Genomic DNA, 19236 nt, shown 5'->3' with positions numbered 1-19236 from the left:
TAACTCTAACTGATCATTGGGTTAGGGTTAACGCTAACTGATCATTTGGTTAGGGTTAGGGTTAACTCTAACTGATCATTGGGTTAGGGTTAGGGTTAACTCTAACTGATCATTGTGTTAGGGTTAACTCTAACTGATCATTGGGTGAGGGTTAGGGTTAACTCTAACTGATCATTTGGTTAGGGTTAGAGTTAACTCTAACTGATCATTTGGTTAGGGTTAGGGTTAACGCTAACTGACCATTGGGTTAGCTTTAGGGTTAACGCTAACTGATCATTTGGTTAGTGTTATAGTTAACTCTATTTGATCATTGGGTTAGGGTCAGGGTTAACTCTAACTGATCATTTGGTTAGGGTTAGGGTTAATTCTAAATGATCATGATCATTGGGTTATGGTTAGAGTTAACTCTAACCGATCATTTGGTTAGGGTTAGGGTTAACTCTAACTGATCATTTGGTTAGGGTTATGGTTAACTCCAACTGATCATTTGGTTAGGGTTAGGGTTAACTCTAACTGATAATTTGGTTAGGGTTAGAGTTAACTCTAACTGATCATTGGGTTAGGGTTAGGGTTAACTCTAACTGATCATTGGGTTAGGGTTAACTCTAACTGATCATTGGGTTAGGGTTAGGGTTAACTCTAACTGATCATTGGGTTAGGGTTAACTCTAACTGATCATTTGGTTAGGGTTAGAGTTAACTATAACTGCTCATTGGGTTGGGGTTAGGGTTAACTCTAACTGATCATTTGGTTAGGGTTAACTCAAACTGATCATTTGGTTAGGGTTAGGGTTAACTCAAACTGATCATTGGGTTAGGGTTAGGGTTAACTCTAACTGATCATTGGGTTGGGGTTAGGGTTAACTCTAACTGATCATTGGGTTAGGGTTAGGTTTAACTCTAACTGATCATTTGGTTAGGGTTAGGGTTAACTCTAACTGATCATTGGGTTAGGGTTAACTCTAACTGATCATTTGGTTAGGGTTAGGGTTAACTCTAACTGATCATTGGGTTAGGGTTAGGGTTAACTCTAACGGATCATTTGGTTAGGGTTAGGGTTAACGCTAACTGATCATTGGGTTAGGGTTAGGGTTAACCCTAACTGATCATTTGGTTAGGGTTAGGGTTAACTCTAACTGATCATTTGGTTAGGGTTAGGGTTAACTCTAACTGATCATTGGGTTAGGGTTAGGGTTAACTCTAACTGATCATTGGGTTAGGGTTAGGGTTAACTCTAACTGATCATTGGGTTATGGTTAACTCTAACTGATCATTGGGTTAGGGTTAACTCTAACTGATCATTTGGTTAGGGTTAGGGTTAACTCTCACTGATCATTCGGTTAGGGTTAGGGTTAACCCTAACCGATCATTTGGTTAGGGTTAGGGTTAACTCTAACTGATCATTGGGTTAGGGTTAACTCTAACTGATCATTTGGTTAGGGTTAACTCTAACTGATCATTGGGTTAGGTAGGGTTAAGTTTAATGGATAATTTGGTTAGGGTTAACTAACTGATCATTTGGTTAGGGTTAGGGTTAACTCGAACTGATCATTTGGTTAGGGTTAGGGTTAACTCTAACGGATCATTTGGTTAGGGTTAGGGTTAACTCTAACTGATCATTGGGTTAGGGTTAACTCTAACTGATCATTGGGTTAGGGTTAACTCTAACTGATCATTTGGTTAGGGTTAGAGTTAACTATAACTGCTCATTGGGTTGGGGTTAGGGTTAACTCTAACTGATCATTTGGTTAGGGTTAGGGTTAACTCAAACTGATCATTGGGTTAGGGTTAGGGTTAACTCTAACTGATCATTGGGTTGGGGTTAGGGTTAACTCTAACTGATCATTGGGTTAGGGTTAGGGTTAACTCTAACTGATCATTTGGTTAGGGTTAACTCTAACTGATCATTTGGTTAGGGTTAGGGTTAACTCTAACTGATCATTTGGTTAGGGTTAGAGTTAACTCTAACTGATCATTGGGTTAGGATTAACTCTAACTGATCATTGGGTTAGGGTTAACTCTAACTGATCATTGGGTTAGGGTTAACTCTAACTGATCATTTGGTTAGGGTTAACTCTAACTGATCATTTGGTTAGGGTTAGGGTTAACTCTAACTGATCATTTGGTTAGGGTTAGGGTTAACTCTAACTGATCATTGGGTTAGGGTTAACTCTAACGGATCATTTGGTTAGGGTTAGGGTTAACGCTAACTGATCATTGGGTTAGCTTTAGGGTTAACACTAACTGATCATTTGGTTAGTGTTATAGTTAACTCTAACTGATCATTGGGTTAGGGTTAACTCTAACTGATCATTTGGTTAGGGTTAGAGTTAACTCTAACTGATCATTGGGTTAGGGTTAGGGTTAGGGTTAACTCTAACCGATCATTTGGTTAGGGTTAGGGTTAACTCTAACTGATAATTTGGTTAGGGTTAGAGTTAACTCTAACTGATCATTGGGTTAGGGTTAGGGTTAACTCTAACTGATCATTGGGTTAGGGTTAACTCTAACTGATCATTGGGTTAGGGTTAGGGTTAACTCTAACGGATCATTTGGTTAGGGTTAACACTAACTGATCATTGGGTTAGCTTTAGGGTTAACGCTAACTGACAATTTGGTTAGGGTTAGAGTTAACTCTAACTGATCATTGGGTTAGGGTTAACGCTAACTGATCATTTGGTTAGGGTTAGGGTTAACTCTAACTGATCATTGGGTTAGGGTTAGGGTTAACTCTAACTGATCATTGTGTTAGGGTTAACTCTAACTGATCATTGGGTGAGGGTTAGGGTTAACTCTAACTGATCATTTGGTTAGGGTTAGAGTTAACTCTAACTGATCATTTGGTTAGGGTTAGGGTTAACGCTAACTGACCATTGGGTTAGCTTTAGGGTTAACGCTAACTGATCATTTGGTTAGTGTTATAGTTAACTCTATTTGATCATTGGGTTAGGGTCAGGGTTAACTCTAACTGATCATTTGGTTAGGGTTAGGGTTAATTCTAAATGATCATGATCATTGGGTTATGGTTAGAGTTAACTCTAACCGATCATTTGGTTAGGGTTAGGGTTAACTCTAACTGATCATTTGGTTAGGGTTATGGTTAACTCCAACTGATCATTTGGTTAGGGTTAGGGTTAACTCTAACTGATAATTTGGTTAGGGTTAGAGTTAACTCTAACTGATCATTGGGTTAGGGTTAGGGTTAACTCTAACTGATCATTGGGTTAGGGTTAACTCTAACTGATCATTGGGTTAGGGTTAGGGTTAACTCTAACTGATCATTGGGTTAGGGTTAACTCTAACTGATCATTTGGTTAGGGTTAGAGTTAACTATAACTGCTCATTGGGTTGGGGTTAGGGTTAACTCTAACTGATCATTTGGTTAGGGTTAACTCAAACTGATCATTTGGTTAGGGTTAGGGTTAACTCAAACTGATCATTGGGTTAGGGTTAGGGTTAACTCTAACTGATCATTGGGTTGGGGTTAGGGTTAACTCTAACTGATCATTGGGTTAGGGTTAGGTTTAACTCTAACTGATCATTTGGTTAGGGTTAGGGTTAACTCTAACTGATCATTGGGTTAGGGTTAACTCTAACTGATCATTTGGTTAGGGTTAGGGTTAACTCTAACTGATCATTGGGTTAGGGTTAGGGTTAACTCTAACGGATCATTTGGTTAGGGTTAGGGTTAACGCTAACTGATCATTGGGTTAGGGTTAGGGTTAACCCTAACTGATCAACTGATCATTTGGTTAGGGTTAGGGTTAACTCTAACTGATCATTTGGTTAGGGTTAGGGTTAACTCTAACTGATCATTGGGTTAGGGTTAGGGTTAACTCTAACTGATCATTGGGTTATGGTTAACTCTAACTGATCATTGGGTTAGGGTTAACTCTAACTGATCATTTGGTTAGGGTTAGGGTTAACTCTCACTGATCATTCGGTTAGGGTTAGGGTTAACCCTAACCGATCATTTGGTTAGGGTTAGGGTTAACTCTAACTGATCATTGGGTTAGGGTTAACTCTAACTGATCATTTGGTTAGGGTTAACTCTAACTGATCATTGGGTTAGGGTAGGGTTAAGTTTAATGGATAATTTGGTTAGGGTTAACTAACTGATCATTTGGTTAGGGTTAGGGTTAACTCGAACTGATCATTTGGTTAGGGTTAGGGTTAACTCTAACGGATCATTTGGTTAGGGTTAGGGTTAACTCTAACTGATCATTGGGTTAGGGTTAACTCTAACTGATCATTGGGTTAGGGTTAACTCTAACTGATCATTTGGTTAGGGTTAGAGTTAACTATAACTGCTCATTGGGTTGGGGTTAGGGTTAACTCTAACTGATCATTTGGTTAGGGTTAGGGTTAACTCAAACTGATCATTGGGTTAGGGTTAGGGTTAACTCTAACTGATCATTGGGTTGGGGTTAGGGTTAACTCTAACTGATCATTGGGTTAGGGTTAGGGTTAACTCTAACTGATCATTTGGTTAGGGTTAGGGTTAACTCTAACTGATCATTGGGTTAGGGTTAACTCTAACTGATCATTTGGTTAGGGTTAGGGTTAACTCTAACTGATCATTGGGTTAGGGTTAGGGTTAACTCTAACGGATCATTTGGTTAGGGTTAGGGTTAACGCTAACTGATCATTGGGTTAGCTTTAGGGTTAACGCTAACTGATCATTTGGTTAGGGTTAGGGTTAACTCTAAATGATCATTTGGTTAGGGTTAGGGTTAACTCTAACTGATCATTTGGTTAGGGTTAGAGTTAACTCTAACTGATCATTGGGTTAGGGTTAACTCTAACTGATCATTTGGTTAGGGTTAGGGTTAACTCTAACTGATCATTTGTTTAGGGTTAGGGTTAACTCTAACTGATCATTGGGTTAGGGTTATGGTTAACTCTAACTGATCATTGGGTTAGGGTTAGGGTTAACTCTAACTGATCATTTGATTAGGGTTAGGGTTAACGCTAACTGATCATTTGGTTAGGGTTAGGGTTAACTCTAACTGATCATTGGGTTAGGGTTAGGGTTAACTCTAACTGATCATTGGGTTAGGGTTAGGGTTAACTCTAACTGATCATTTGATTAGGGTTAGGGTTAACGCTAACTGATCATTTGGTTAGGGTTAGGGTTAACGCTAACTGATCATTGTTTTGTTTATCAGTGACCCGAACAAGGCAGACCAAGGCCAACAGTATGAGGCTGTTTAGACAGCAGACGAAGGCCAACAGTATGAGGCTGTTTAGACAGCAGACGAAGGCCAACAGTATGAGGCTGTTTAGACAGCAGACGAAGGCCAACAGTATGAGGCTGTTTAGACAGCAGACGAAGGCCAACAGTATGAGGCTGTTTAGACAGCAGACGAAGGCCAACAGTATGAGGCTGTTTAGACAGCAGACGAAGGCCAACAGTATGAGGCTGTTTAGACAGCAGACGAAGGCCAACAGTATGAGGCTGTTTAGTCAGCAGACCAAGGCCAACAGTATGAGGCTGTTTCGACAGCAGACCAAGGCCAACAGTATGAGGCTGTTTAGACAGCAGACCAAGGCCAACAGTATGAGGCTGTTTAGACAGCAGACCAAGGCCAACAGTATGAGGCTGTTTAGACAGCAGACCAAGCAGAGGAATGTACAGATATAGGATTTTCATTTGACCTATATTGACACAGCAAAAATAATCATGCAGCAACAGGATTTGAACGTTTGGTCCATAATGTTGCTTGATTGGTGGTTAGGCTATTAGCTGGCCAAAAGTAGGCTACATGAAAAGTGCATTACTGTTAATATAACCGTGTGTTATTGTGCATTTTCAGTGAATTTATATAAATCATAAAGCTTATCTGCATTTCCTACGGTCAGGAAGATTCTCAGCAACAAAAGACTGATCCAATTAAGATCCGACATCTGTAGCCTATTGTTCTGTGTCTGATTAATGAGTTGCCCCTATGCACCACAGCTGGAGCCTTGGCTTGGCATTGTGTGTGTGTGCACATATGTGTGTGTATGCGTAGGCATGCACATGTGTCCTATTTTCCAGTCTTTCTGCAGACTGATCTTCCTGGGTGGAGGGTGTCCATGTAGGAAGTGTGTTATGGAAGTACATTGTTAAAGGAAATAAGCAGTCATTTTTGCAATTAAATCCAAACCTCTGGATTTGTACTGCTATTTGTTCAGTTCTCTGACTGCCCATCAGACTGACTGCCTAATACTACAGGATCATCACATTCTTTATATTGCATGGATGCCCATCAAATGTAAGACTCTCACAAAATCAATCAGCTAAATAATTCAAACGGGTCAGTATGCAGGTGTTATAGGCAGTAAAACCAGACTGGATGTGCTTACGTATTCACATGCATGTACAGCATATATGAATATTCGATTAATTTGGTGCATGTTCGTGCAAAGTGCATGCACGTGTAAATGTATGTGTACATCCCATAAAGTCCACCCATGTTGGGTTTGTCTTTTTGTGTCTCGGTGTGCAGCGTAGAGTTACCACGGTAACCACACATCCACATCCCACAGTGAGAATACCCGGCCCCCTCCACCTCCCTCTCTCTACCGCCCTCTATCCCTCCCTCCTCTTCTCCCCATTCCTCCTCTGTCTGTATTGATCAGTCAGTAAGGCAGCTCAGTTATGTTCTCACCGGGGGGCAGGGTAGGATAGGGGAGGGCAGGGGAGGAGAGGAGACCCATGGGACAGACATCCAATGTGCTGTAAACCATAACGGCCTAATAATGGGCAGATTCCTCATTTCCACAATGCCGTAGCCATATCTCATCCCCACTCTGACAATCCCACCGAGCCAGAACAGCAATGCATGCTCAGCGCCTGAGTGGTAGTGAGGGGGGAGCTGGGTCTGGTGCTTGGGATAGGGCAGGGGCTATAGAGCTGGGCAACTACTCTTTTAGTACAGCCCTAGCTTCCACATAATAGTCCCCATTTATATTTAACCATTGACTGACCCACTATGGCTATGATTAAATCTAATTTGATTATATTTATCACATGCTTACAAGCCCTTCCTAACGATGCAGAGTTTAAAAACAATAATAAAAAGAAAAATGTTAACACAATTATCATAATTTTTAGTATACAGGCCGTGCACAACTACAAATAAACAGTCTTGCGTTGCTTTATGCTTGCCTAGAGGGGTTAACCCCAGTGGCTGTGTTGATTTATGCTGTAGATACATATTTCTAAAATGTATGTGTACAGGTCAGATACTATACAGAGAGCACTGTGTGTTAGCTAATGTGGCTAATGCCGATCAGCCTCCCAGTGGTAATGCTATATTAATGAAGGTGAGTGAGTCATTGTGGAGTTACCCGTGGTTGACCTGCTGATTCATTTAACACCTCAGGGTGGAATGGGGAGCACTTAGAGGTCCTCATATAAACACTCCCACTAAAACTCAAGAGCTTTTCTGGCCACAAGGCATTCTGGCTCCCGGGTGGCGTAGTGGTCTAAGGCACTGCATCTCAGTGCCAGATGCGTCACTACAGACTCTGGTTTGATTCCAGGCTGCATCATGATTGGGAGTTCCATAGGGCGATGCAGCATCGTTTGGGTTTGTCTGTCGTAGGCCACCATTATAAATTGAACTTGTTCTTAACTGACTTGCCCAGTTAAATAAAAAATGATTCTGTCCAATCAATGTTTAAATGTTAATTAAAATGTGTTTCAAAGTGCTACTGAGCATGTGTGAGAAGCTGAGGTTTTGAGACTAGACAGAACCGGTTGGGCATAGCTACCTTGGTATAGTTGGGTCTATTTTGAAGACATGTGTACTATGATTCAGATGTGAGCTGAATGCGGCTGCATTAAAACCCCGCTGGCTACTGAATGAGGACATTCTTCATGCGGTGAAACTGTGAGCCTCAGATCTTCGCAGTATGATCACATAGCAAAGTTTGACGCCTACTTTCATCAATAGCCTGAGCCCACAGTCCTTTCCCCTGGAATGTTACATACACATTAATAATAGGCCAGACTGCCCCCATCAAGAATATCAGAGCATGTCATTGATATTGTTAATATGATAAGCCTTGGCAAGAACATGTATGTTGACCACCCTCAATTTAAGGGCTTTATTGGCATGGGAAACATATGTTAATATTGCCAGAGCAAGGGAAGTTGAAAATAAACAAAAGTGAAATAAACAATACAGATTAACAGTAGACATTACACTCACAAAAGTTCCAAAAGAATAAAGACATTTCAAATGTCATTATGTGCAAATAGTTAAATTACAAAAGGGAAAATAAATAAACATAATAATGGGTTGTATTTACAATGGTGTTTGTTCTTCACTGGTTGCCCTTTTCATGTGGCAACAGGTCACATATCTTGCTGCTGTGATGGCACGCTGTGGAATTTCACCCAATAGATATGGGAGTTTATCAAAATTTGGTTTGTTTTCGAATTCTTTGTGGATCTGTGTAATCTGAGGGAAATATGGGTCTCTAATATGGTCATACATTTGGCAGGAGGGCAGGAAGTGCAGCTTAGTTTCCAATGTGTCAAGTAATTCTCTTTTTGTTTCCTCATGATTTGGTTGGGTCTAATTGTGTTGCTCTTTCTCTCTCTCTCTCTCTCTCTCTCTCTCTCTCTCTCTCTCACTCTCCACACAAACTTTGATTCTCCCTTCCACTATAACAGTTCCCCTCTGGCTGTTGACCCTGTCCTGTTTAACAGTGGCAGGCAGGCAGCCAGCCCCTATCTCTTATCAGTCCTGACCTGCAGTATTAAACCCACACCAGCACGAGATCAATAGCCATGTATTCATTGGATTGTGTGCCCTGAGGCAGGCAGGCTGCAGCCCGACACAGAGGCACACCTGAGCTCCCCCCCTCCCTTAATCCTTCTCTCTCTCTCTCTCACACACACCACTCTGTTTGGGGTTTATTTCCCCTCCCTCCTTCCCTCATTCACTGTGAGAGAGAGAGGGAGGACAGAGAGAGAGGGATGGAAGGAAACAAGTTTTGAATACAAATGAGCTTCTCTCTAGTGGCACAGATACCACACATCCCTCTCTCTCTCTTACTCACACACGAATACACAATCTTCCACACACGCTGCCTCTCGGTCTGTATTGGAAGACAGCGCAGCACATGCAGTAATTCCCAACACTTAATTGATTAGCCCAGGCTGCTTATTTGAAGTGGATAATTAGAGGGGGAGTGTGTCGAGTGTGTGAGGAGGGCTGGGGAGTCGCTAGCGCTCCTTATCTCCGTGCGCGTGTGTCTGTCTGAGGAGCTCCAGTACCACGCTTCACTCTGGAGCAGGAGGAGGAGGAGAGAAGAAGAAGAAGAGAAGAGATAGAGAGGCAGCTGGGTGGGGAGATTTTCACTACACTTTCCCTCATCTGATATGGCCTCTGCGTAGGAATCTGGTGCCACGGCAACAGAGGAGCTAGGCAGCAGCGAGGTGTCTAAGGTAAGGGGGGTGATGGGTTTTCCTCTCCTCCGTCTGTTTTCCTCTCCTCTGTCTGCATGGGTTGCAGAATGAGGAGCATTAGCATGCTAACATTGCGCTGTATGTCAATGGTTCAGATTGTGGTCTGATGCAGAGAGGCAGTGAGAGTGTTTGGTGTTTTTGTGGCGGTGAGGAATGTTTCACCATGGTATTCCCCAAAGGGAAGCTCTAATAACCTAGCGTTCTGAAATGCTATTAGGGTCCCCCCCTACCTACACCGCCCTATTAATAGCGTGAAGTGGGATTGTCTCTCTGGCAGGGGGGGGGGGGTTATTACCGCATGTAAGTGAAGGTGTGTGTGTTCATGTATTCTGCACACAGGATATCTGCAGATTCAGCATGTGGTCTGGTTTGAGTGAAACATGTCTTTCAAGAGCAAGGCACACACACTCAACATACTACCATCCTGCATGCTAACTACACATACCTTGGTAATGCACCAAGACAACAGTGCAGTGATTAAAGGGACTTGGACTGATCTCTTTGAACGTGATTGGTTATAGGAGAGTATTCAGCAGCACAGGATAGCCACACAAAGGGTGATAGAAAGAAGCAGACAGTGCCATGTAAATGCTGCATTGGACTGTACAAACACATTGAATATACTACCTTGTACCTCTCTGAGTAGTACTGTGTCAGGGGGATGGCTACATTCAAGGATGAAAGGATCAACCAGACTGCCATATACAGTGCCCTTCACAAAGTATTCACGCCCATTGACCTTTCCCACATTTTGTTATGTTACAGTCTGAATTTAAAATGGATTAAATGAAGATTGTTTTGTCACTGGCCTACACACAATACCCCATAATGTCGAAGAGGAAATACGTTTGACAATTTAATTAAAAATGAAAAGCTGAAATATCTTGAGTCAATAAGTATTCAACCCCTTTGTTATGGCAAGCCTAAATAAGTTCAGGAGTATATATTTGCTCAAAAAGTCACATAATAAGTTGCATGGGCTTACTCTGTGCGCTATAATATTGTTTAACATTATGTTTTAATGACCACCTCATCTCTGTACCCCACATACAATTATCTGTAAGGTCCCTCAGTCTAGCAGTGAATTTAAAACACAGATTCAACTACAAAGACAAGGGAGGTTTTCCAATGCCTCAGAAAGAAGGTATCCCTTTGAGCATGGTGAAGTTATTAATTACACTTTGGATGGTATATCAATACACCCAGTCACTACAAAGATACAGGCATCCATTCTAACTCAATAGCTGGAGAGGAAGGAAACCATTCAGGAATTTCACCATGAGTCAAATGGTGACTTTAAAACAGAGTTTAAAGGCTGTGATGGGACAAAACTGAGGATGGATCAACAAGATTGTAGTTACTCCACAATACTAACCTAAATGATAGAGTGAAAAGAAGAATGCCTGTACAGAATAAAAATATTGCAAAACATGCATCCTGTTTGAATACGAAGCGTTATGCTTGGGGCAAATTCAGCACAACAGTTCACTTCATATTTTCAAGCATGGTGGTGACTGCATCATATTATGGGTATGCTTGTCAACGGCAAGAACTAGGGAGTATTTTAGGATAAAAAAGTAATGGAAGAGATCCTAGAGGAAAACCTGGTTCAGTCTGCTGATAGACTACTTAGACAATGGGAGACAAATTCACCTTTCAGCTGGACAATAACCTAAAAGACAAGGCCAAATATACACTGGAGTTGCTTACCAATACCACATTGAATGTTCCTGAGTGGTCTAGTTACAGTTTTGACTTAAATAGGCTTGAAAGTCTATGACAAGACTTGAAAAGGGCTGTCTAGCAATGAACAACAACCAACTTGACAGAGCTTGAGGAATTTTAAAAAGAGTCATGTGCAAATATTGTACAATCCAGGTATGCAAAGCTCTGAGACTTACCCAGAAAGACTCACCGCTATAATCGCTGCGATTATAAAATATATTGACTCAGGGGTGTGAATACTGATGTAAATGAGATTTTTCATTTTCAGTAAATTTGCTAAAATGTTTTCACTTTGTCATTATGGGGTATTGTATATATGGGTAAGAAAAAAATATTGAATCCATTTTGAATTCAGGCTGTAACAACAATGTGGAATAAGTTCAGGGGTATGAATACTTTCAGAAGGCACTGTACATTGTACTTTGCTCTTTTATGTTCATATAGAATATTACAATATATATCTGTGCAGTTGTAATATATTTGTGTGTAGTATCTCTCAGTATGTGGTAGAAATAGCTGGACGTGAAGGCAGCCGTGATCCAGATTGTAGTGTCCAATTAGCCTTTGTGTCCCCAGGCGGTGTGTGTCTGTACATGTGCCGGTGTGTGTCGCACGCGTGCATGTTCGTGTGTGTGTCTGAGGGAGGAGAGTGGACATATGGTTTCCTGGGCTCCTCTCCTAAGACTGGGGATTCAGACCAGCAGGATATTGTATAGTTCTCCTCCTCCTCTGTGTCAGCTAACTAGTCTATTCATATTAACAACCTCATCCTTTCATTCCCTTCACATGTCCTTTCCTCCTAACCCCCATCTCTCATTCTTTTTCCTCCCTCTCTCTTTCCCTGGTATTTTCCTCTCTTCCCTCAATTTCTCTCACTTTTGTGTTTGCGTGTGTGTGTCTGTGGGCTGCAGTGTCTCAGTGATGACAGGCTGGCTGGGCTCTCTGACGGATGGCAAGCCAACAAGATCAGGACTCCTGTCACCCTGCCTCCCTTTCAGATCAAATCCAGCTGGACTCACACACACGCACACGCATGCGCAGGCAGGCATATGCTAACAAACAACACTCTCTCTCCTATCTCTGGGTAAAATTGCCCTTGGTGTCCTACTTTCATCTTCCTCAACAAATCTCTCTCTCCTCCCTCTCCTCCCTGCCCACCCAAAAGGTTTCTACAAAATGCTACATATTTTCTATTCGGTATGTAGCACATGTGGACACAGAGACTTTCTCTTTGACAGACACGGTTCCATCTCAAATAGCAACACCTGTGTTCTGACTTGCTCTCATCCCTCCTTCTGGCATCCTGATCTTAGGGACGTTAGACACCTGGCCATCCCCTCAGGCTGCATTACACTGCCCATCAGCTGCTGGGATCAGTAGAGCAGGATCACCAAAATACCCTGTGTGATTTTCCCTTACCTGGTGCCTCAGCTTGTTCAGTCACAGCTACGAGATGTTTGAGAGAGAGAGATATTTCTAAAAGCAGCCCTGCTTCTCTTCGTTCTCTCTGCTGCTAAGAGCCCAGTGTCATTCCTTATTCATCCTCACAGCCTATTCTCTGACATCCTGCCAGACTGACTGTCAGTGGGGGGCACACAACACTAATTCCCTCCGAATAGAGGTCAATCTGACAACGCCCAGGAAATGGGAACTCTCACAGACCAGATCCAAGCTATAGGATCTTTTCAGGAGGAGAGGTACACAGAGGTTGGATGGTCGTAAGAAGGTCCCTGCGTTTCACCTGACCACCTGACTCGCAATAGCCTATGACTAGGGCCTGTAGTTTTTCCTGTAGTCAGGGAAAACCTCAGGTCCCAGCTCAGGAGACTCCTCACTGACTGAGCACCATTTCCAGTTTGCATTGTTCCTGTCTGTCCCTTAGCCTTGCCTTGAACCGATAAGGCTAGCTTGTTGTATTCTTCGCCTCAAGGTAATTCTGCAGGGGATACAGTGTAGTTTTATTTTACTTCACCTTTATTTAACTAGGCAAGTCAGTTAAGAACAAATTGTTATTCTACCAAAAGGTAAAAGGCCTCCTGCAGGACCGGGGGTGGGATAAAAATAATTATATATATATATATATATATATAGGACAAAACACACATAAAGACAAGAGACACAACACTACATAAAGCGATTACCTAAGACAATAACATAGCAAGGCAGCAACACATGACAACACACCATGGTAGCAACACAACATGGTAGCAACACACCATGGTAGCAACACAACATGGTAGCAGCACAAAACATGGTGGAAACATTATTGGGCACAGTCAACAGCACACAGGGCAAGAAGGTAGAGACAACAATACATCACGCAAAGCAGCCACAACTGTCAGTAAGAGTGTCCATGATTGAGTCTTTGAATGAAGAGATTGAGATAAAACTGTCCAGTTTGAGTGTTTGTTGCAGCTCGTTCCAGTCGCTAGCTGCAGTGAACTGAAAAGAGGAGCTACCCAGGGATGTGTGTGCTTTGGGGACCTTTAACAGAATGTGACTGGCAGCACGGGTGTTGTATGTGGAGGATGAGGGCTGCAGTAGATATCTCAGATAGGGGGGAGTGAGGCCTAACAGGGTTTTATAAATAAGCATCAACCAGTGGGTCTTGTGACAGGTATACAGAGATGACCAGTTTACAGAGCAGTATAGAGTGCAGTGATGTGCCCAATAAGGAGCATTGATGGCAGGCAAATCTGATGGCCCGAACGATAAAGAACATCTAGCCGCTCGAGAGCACCCTTACCCGCGGTGTAAAGCGTGTAGCAGATGACATTGAATGAGACATGCAGACAGAGGGTTGTGCCTTGGTTGGAATATAGTCTAATTCAGTATAGATGAGAACATAAATGTGATTATGCAAATGTCAAGAGCATATTTCTAATCTAAGACTACTTTGTAGCATGCATCATTAAGATATGCTATTTCCGTGTTGTGTATTGGCTGGATTTATGTTTATTCTAACTCATAAAGGTTCCATTCATTATAGTGGCATTCAGTGTTAGACACAATCTGTATTTTCATTTCAGCACTGACTCATCAGGACTGCGGGAGAGGCTCATTACTGCACACTGATAGGCTTATTTTATACTATTTAGTTGATTCTTTGTGTTTGTTGAGGAGAGTGGGAGGGAGTGTGTGGGTGGGGGGTAGGGTCTTTGCACTTTGTCTCATGGCCACAGAGGTAACATGTAAACAAAATTGTTATTCTGTATAAGAACATCAAGACCCATTGTTCCATCCAACGCTACATTCTTGTCATGGGATAAAACTTAATGTTGTACTTTGAGCCTCAAGCTGCCTTTAGATCAATGACAACTCTTACTGACCTGGAACGCTCTTTACTTCACAGGTGTGAGGAGAGAGAGAGTGCTGGAGAGAGGACAGGAGAGAGAGAACGAGAGAATGATGGCGGCGGAGGAGGAGAAGCCGGGTTTGAAGAGCAGCAGCTCCATAGTTCCCTGCTTCTTGTTTGTTGAGGTGAGTTGCCAAGTCTTTCTTTTCCTGATTGGCTAAAATGACACTACTGGGAGGAGCTGATGGACCCTCTGGCTCCTCATTGGTCCAGTAGGACCTCTTCATGCTGGTTGATGATATCTCTTTATGGGGAATTTCCGTATCCCTTAACCTTCCCCATATTCAGTTTCTCACCCCCCTCCGCTCCTCTCAGAGCTCAATGAGCTCCATTCATTCTACTACTTGACCTCAATTGGCTGTTGTCTGCTGTCCAGCAGCCAGGGAACACTTTCTCATATTTAGCTTCAGTGGAAAATGTTGTACATATTGTCAGCTCAACACACATCCACCTCACTGCCACGGTCTCTCTGCCATGGCTGAGACTGAGTAACATGGATAAAGTGGGTATAAAATAGTTGTTATAGTATGTAATCTGTTCAGATGGAGCTTCCTGTCTTCACACTGCTACAATATGTGATCTCTGCTTCCTGTTTATATGAGTCTTTGCATCTGATCCATTGAAGTATTTAGTGATATCACAGCTAACTGTGTTTTGGATAGGTACTGGATGCTCTGCACACACTGTCAGGCACACGCGCACGCACACACACACACACACACACACACACACACACACACACACACACACACACACACACACACACACACACACACACACACACACACACACACACACACATACAGATTACAGGCGCGCACACACACGCACACACAGGACAGGGTCTCTCCCGTAGGCGTGTCCCGTATTGCTGTGGGAGCTACATTACTCAGAGGGTATTGAAGGTCTCTATGCTGCTAGATTATGGTCCACAATAAAAGCGCTCCCTTAGTCCACTGTGCCATCCCTCATACATATTTAATGTGAGGTGGAATAGGTGATATTTGAGGTACAATGTGTTCTGTGTCACGTGAAATATGTGAGGTCTATATGTGAGGTGTGATGTATGACATGGAAGGTGAAAATAATTGTATGAGGAATGAAGTGCTACATAACTTGTGGTATTCAGTACAGTTGTAGTGATATGTGGGATTTGTGGAATCATAATGTGCAATATGTGAGGTAGCAGTGAGTGAGTGCAGAAGATATGACAGTGTGGTCTGACTGAGACCCAACCATTTTAACTCCCCTCTCCCTGTCCCCCTCCCCTCCCCAGCGGTGTGTCACAGACAGACAGTGATTTAGACCGAACCAGGACCTGCTCTTTTATTTAGACTCACAACTCATCAGCCCGTTTCCATGGAAACCAATCAGCTGGATACATTTTCTGTCTGTCTCTCTCTCTTCTACCTCCTTTCATCCACTACCTACCCTCTTATGCAGGCTTTAGCCTCTCTCTCTCTCTCTCTCTCTCTCTCTCTCTCTCTCTCTCTCTCTCTCTCTCTCTCTCTCTCTCTCTCTCTCTCTCTCTCTCTCTCTCTCTCTCTCTCTCTCATTCTCTCTCTCTCTCTCTCTCTCTCTCTCTCTCTCCTCTCTCTCTCTCTCTCCACTACCTCTCTCTCCTCTTCTCAGGCTTTAGCTCTCTCTCTCTCTCTCTCTCTCTCTCTCTCTCTCTCTCTCTCTCTCTCTCTCTCTCTCTCTCTCTCTCTCTCTCTCTCTCTCTCTCTCTCTCTCTCTCTCTCTCTCTCTCTCTCTCTCTCTCTCTCTCTCTCTCTCTCTCTCTCTCTCTCTCTCTCTCTCTCTCTCTCTCTCTCTCTCTCTCTCTCTCTCTCTCTCTCTCTCTCTCTCTCTCTCTCTCTCTCTCTCTCTCCCTCCCTCCCTCCCTGAAAGTCATAGACATTTATTAGATATAGATATCTCCTTCCGTCTCTTCTATCTGAATGTGAATTTCAACATCAATAGCGCTTATATACGGGTCAGTTCCTCTCAGCACTGGGTTGATACAAAGGATGCATGGAAATGCCATTGTCAGAACACAGACATGCTTTTAGGAAATAATCCACTGTGAGTGTATAAGTAATCAGGTGTAGCAAAGAACTCAGCTTTTGGATTGTAAAGGCCACATTAACATAAACAGTTATCCAGACCAATGGAGGAGGAAATACAAAGTCCCCCTCCATGCCCCTCTGATAGCTTTGGATGTACTGCTATTGGACAGCCGGTGTCATGTGATTGGGGTGTGTGGTGCATCTTGTAACCTAATATTGATGTGTCCTGTCCACACAGCACCATGTATGGGTTGTCACAGATTCAGTTTATGTGTTTTGTATAATGGCTGCAGCTGCAATATGGAAGCAGGAATAACCTAGCCGAGTAGTTGTAAACATCAACTTCAACGAACAAAAACTTAAACCATAAAGAAGTAGTCAAGTAATATGCTCTACACACACTCTACTCAAACATTTTAAAAAGCAACGATAACTGATTTACTCTCAATGTTTCAAATGTTTTATTTGGATGTTAAATAACCCGTTCTGTTATACATTATGTGCGTTCCCCTCTTATTGAACATGTCCCTCGTTTCTCAGCCACTGTTATGGACTGAATGGTTATGAGTCAGAATCACGTTGGAGATTTCCGTGACTGCAGGGGTGTTTAATGTCTTTGGCATGAGCAGTACTCATAATGAGCAGTACTCATGATGAGCAGTACTCATAATGAGCAGTACTCATAATGAGCAGTACTCATAATGAGCAGTACTCATTTGTGTTTGTGTGTGGGCATCATCTATCTCTCACCACATGCAGTGTGATGGACCTTTCCCCTCGGCGTTCCATGGGAGGACTCTATACCCACCAGAGGGCACTGTTGATATACTGTTAAGGCTTTCAGAGCTGCTTTTGGAAGCTCAGTAATACTGTTTCGTCGTGGTTTTGTGTCCAACCAGAGTCAATTTGTCTTCATATCCTGCTAATGTTGTATTTAGCCAATGAAGCTCGGTTTTGTTGTGTTGGTTTATTCACAGTAAGGACAAGGAATGGTAATGGTGACAATTTACGGTAATGAATATTCCACATCTGTCAATTTGAAAACGAGTTGCCTTCATTCATTTTCATAGAATTTTAATTATTGTTCAGAAGAACACACACACACACACACACACACACACACACACACACACACACACACACACACACACACACACACACACACACACACACACACACACACACACACACACACACAGCCTCATTAACACTTTAAATAGGTGAAAAAACACCCTTCCTTCTCTTTTGCTTCCTCCGTCTCTAAAAATAACCCCAGTGTGTGATGGTGGGTAACACCTGTCGGAGAGAGTCTTTCAATTGAAGTGCACAAAGAACACACACACACACATTTTTTTAGAGTGCTGTGATCAGCTGGAGCCCTAAGACACAAAGAAAAACTGACTTTTCCTTTGGTTGCCATCTGGTAAATGTCCATTAAAGAGCTGCCCCTGCTTTATGTTTTGGCCTCTGAATCAAAGCAGGGAGAATGCACTCAGCACTCAGCACTCAGCTAGCCAGCCAGCCCAGCTTGAGGTAGCTACAGCACAGTGTTTTCAGCAGCTCTGCACTGTGGAAGGGAAAGTAGTAGTTCAAGTAAAATAATGAGAGAAGCATGAATGACTGGTGAAAGACTGATTCGGAGGTCCCTATTTCACAAGTATTTGGACAAATTCATTGTTTGTTTTGCTTTTGTTTCAGATTATGTTGTAAGTGAATGTTTCATGGAATTAATTCTGAATAATGATGAGTGAGAATGTTACAGAGGCATAAATATCATACCCTCCAAAAAAGTATGTATTGGGGGTGTGGTCTTTGTGCCTGTCATATTTCTGTTTTTTATTTCTAATAAATTTGCAAAAATATTCTGAACCTGTTTTTGCTGTCATTATGGGGTATTCTGTGTAGATTGATTAGGGTGAAAAAATGATTTAATCAATTTTAGAATTAGGTAACGTAACAATTTGGAAAAAGTCAAGGGGTCATAAATACTTTCCGAAAGCACTGTAAGAGAATTTGACAAAATACTTGAAATATTTATTTTACTAGACAAGTCAGTTAAGAACAAATTCTTATTGACAATGACAGCCTACCCCAGACTACGCTGGGCCAATTGTGCGCCACCCTATGGGACTCCTAATCACAGCCAGATGTGATACAGCCTGGATTCGAACCAGGAACTGTAGTGATGCTCTTACACTGAGATGCAGTGCCTTAGACCGCTGCGCTACTTGGGTGTGGTGGGAGAGTTGATGCATGAAGTGCTTTTATTTCTAAATGGTAAAACATATACAATACCAGTCAAAAGTTTGGACACCTACTTTATGTTTGTCTTTATTTTTACTATTTTCTACATTGTAGAATTATAGTGAAGACATCACAACTATGAAATAACATATAGAATCATGTAGTAACCAAAAAAGTGTTAAACAGATAAAAAATATATTTTAGATTCTTCAAAGTAGCCACCCTTTGCCTTGATGACAGATTTGCACACTCTTGGCATTCTCTTAACCAGCTTCATTAGGTAGTCACCTGGAATGCTTTTCCAACAGTCTTAAAGGAGTTCCCACATATGCTGAGCACTTCTTTGCTGCTTTTCCTTCAGTTTGCTGTCCAACTCATCCAAACCATCTCAATTGGGTT

At 42.3% G+C, this 19236-nt stretch overlaps 1 protein-coding gene across 43 annotated transcripts in view; it reads left to right on the top strand.

Moving 5' to 3' along the window:
* LOC118365535 (phospholipid phosphatase-related protein type 5-like) overlaps nucleotides 1-19236 on the top strand; it is a 77250-nt gene that overhangs the window by 7229 nt on the left and 50785 nt on the right. For all 43 annotated transcript variants that reach the window (XM_052491227.1, XM_052491222.1, XM_052491228.1 and 40 more), the window contains exon 2: nucleotides 14543-14670. In XM_052491227.1, the coding sequence (XP_052347187.1) occupies nucleotides 14543-14670 (128 nt within the window). The remainder of the gene's footprint in view (nucleotides 1-14542; nucleotides 14671-19236) is intronic.

This window comes from Oncorhynchus keta, chromosome 32 (genome assembly GCF_023373465.1).
Source record: "Oncorhynchus keta strain PuntledgeMale-10-30-2019 chromosome 32, Oket_V2, whole genome shotgun sequence".
In the NCBI taxonomy this organism is placed as follows: Eukaryota; Metazoa; Chordata; class Actinopteri; order Salmoniformes; family Salmonidae; genus Oncorhynchus; species Oncorhynchus keta.
Note: the sequence above shows the minus strand (reverse complement) of the source record. Positions and strands in the feature narration are given on the sequence as shown.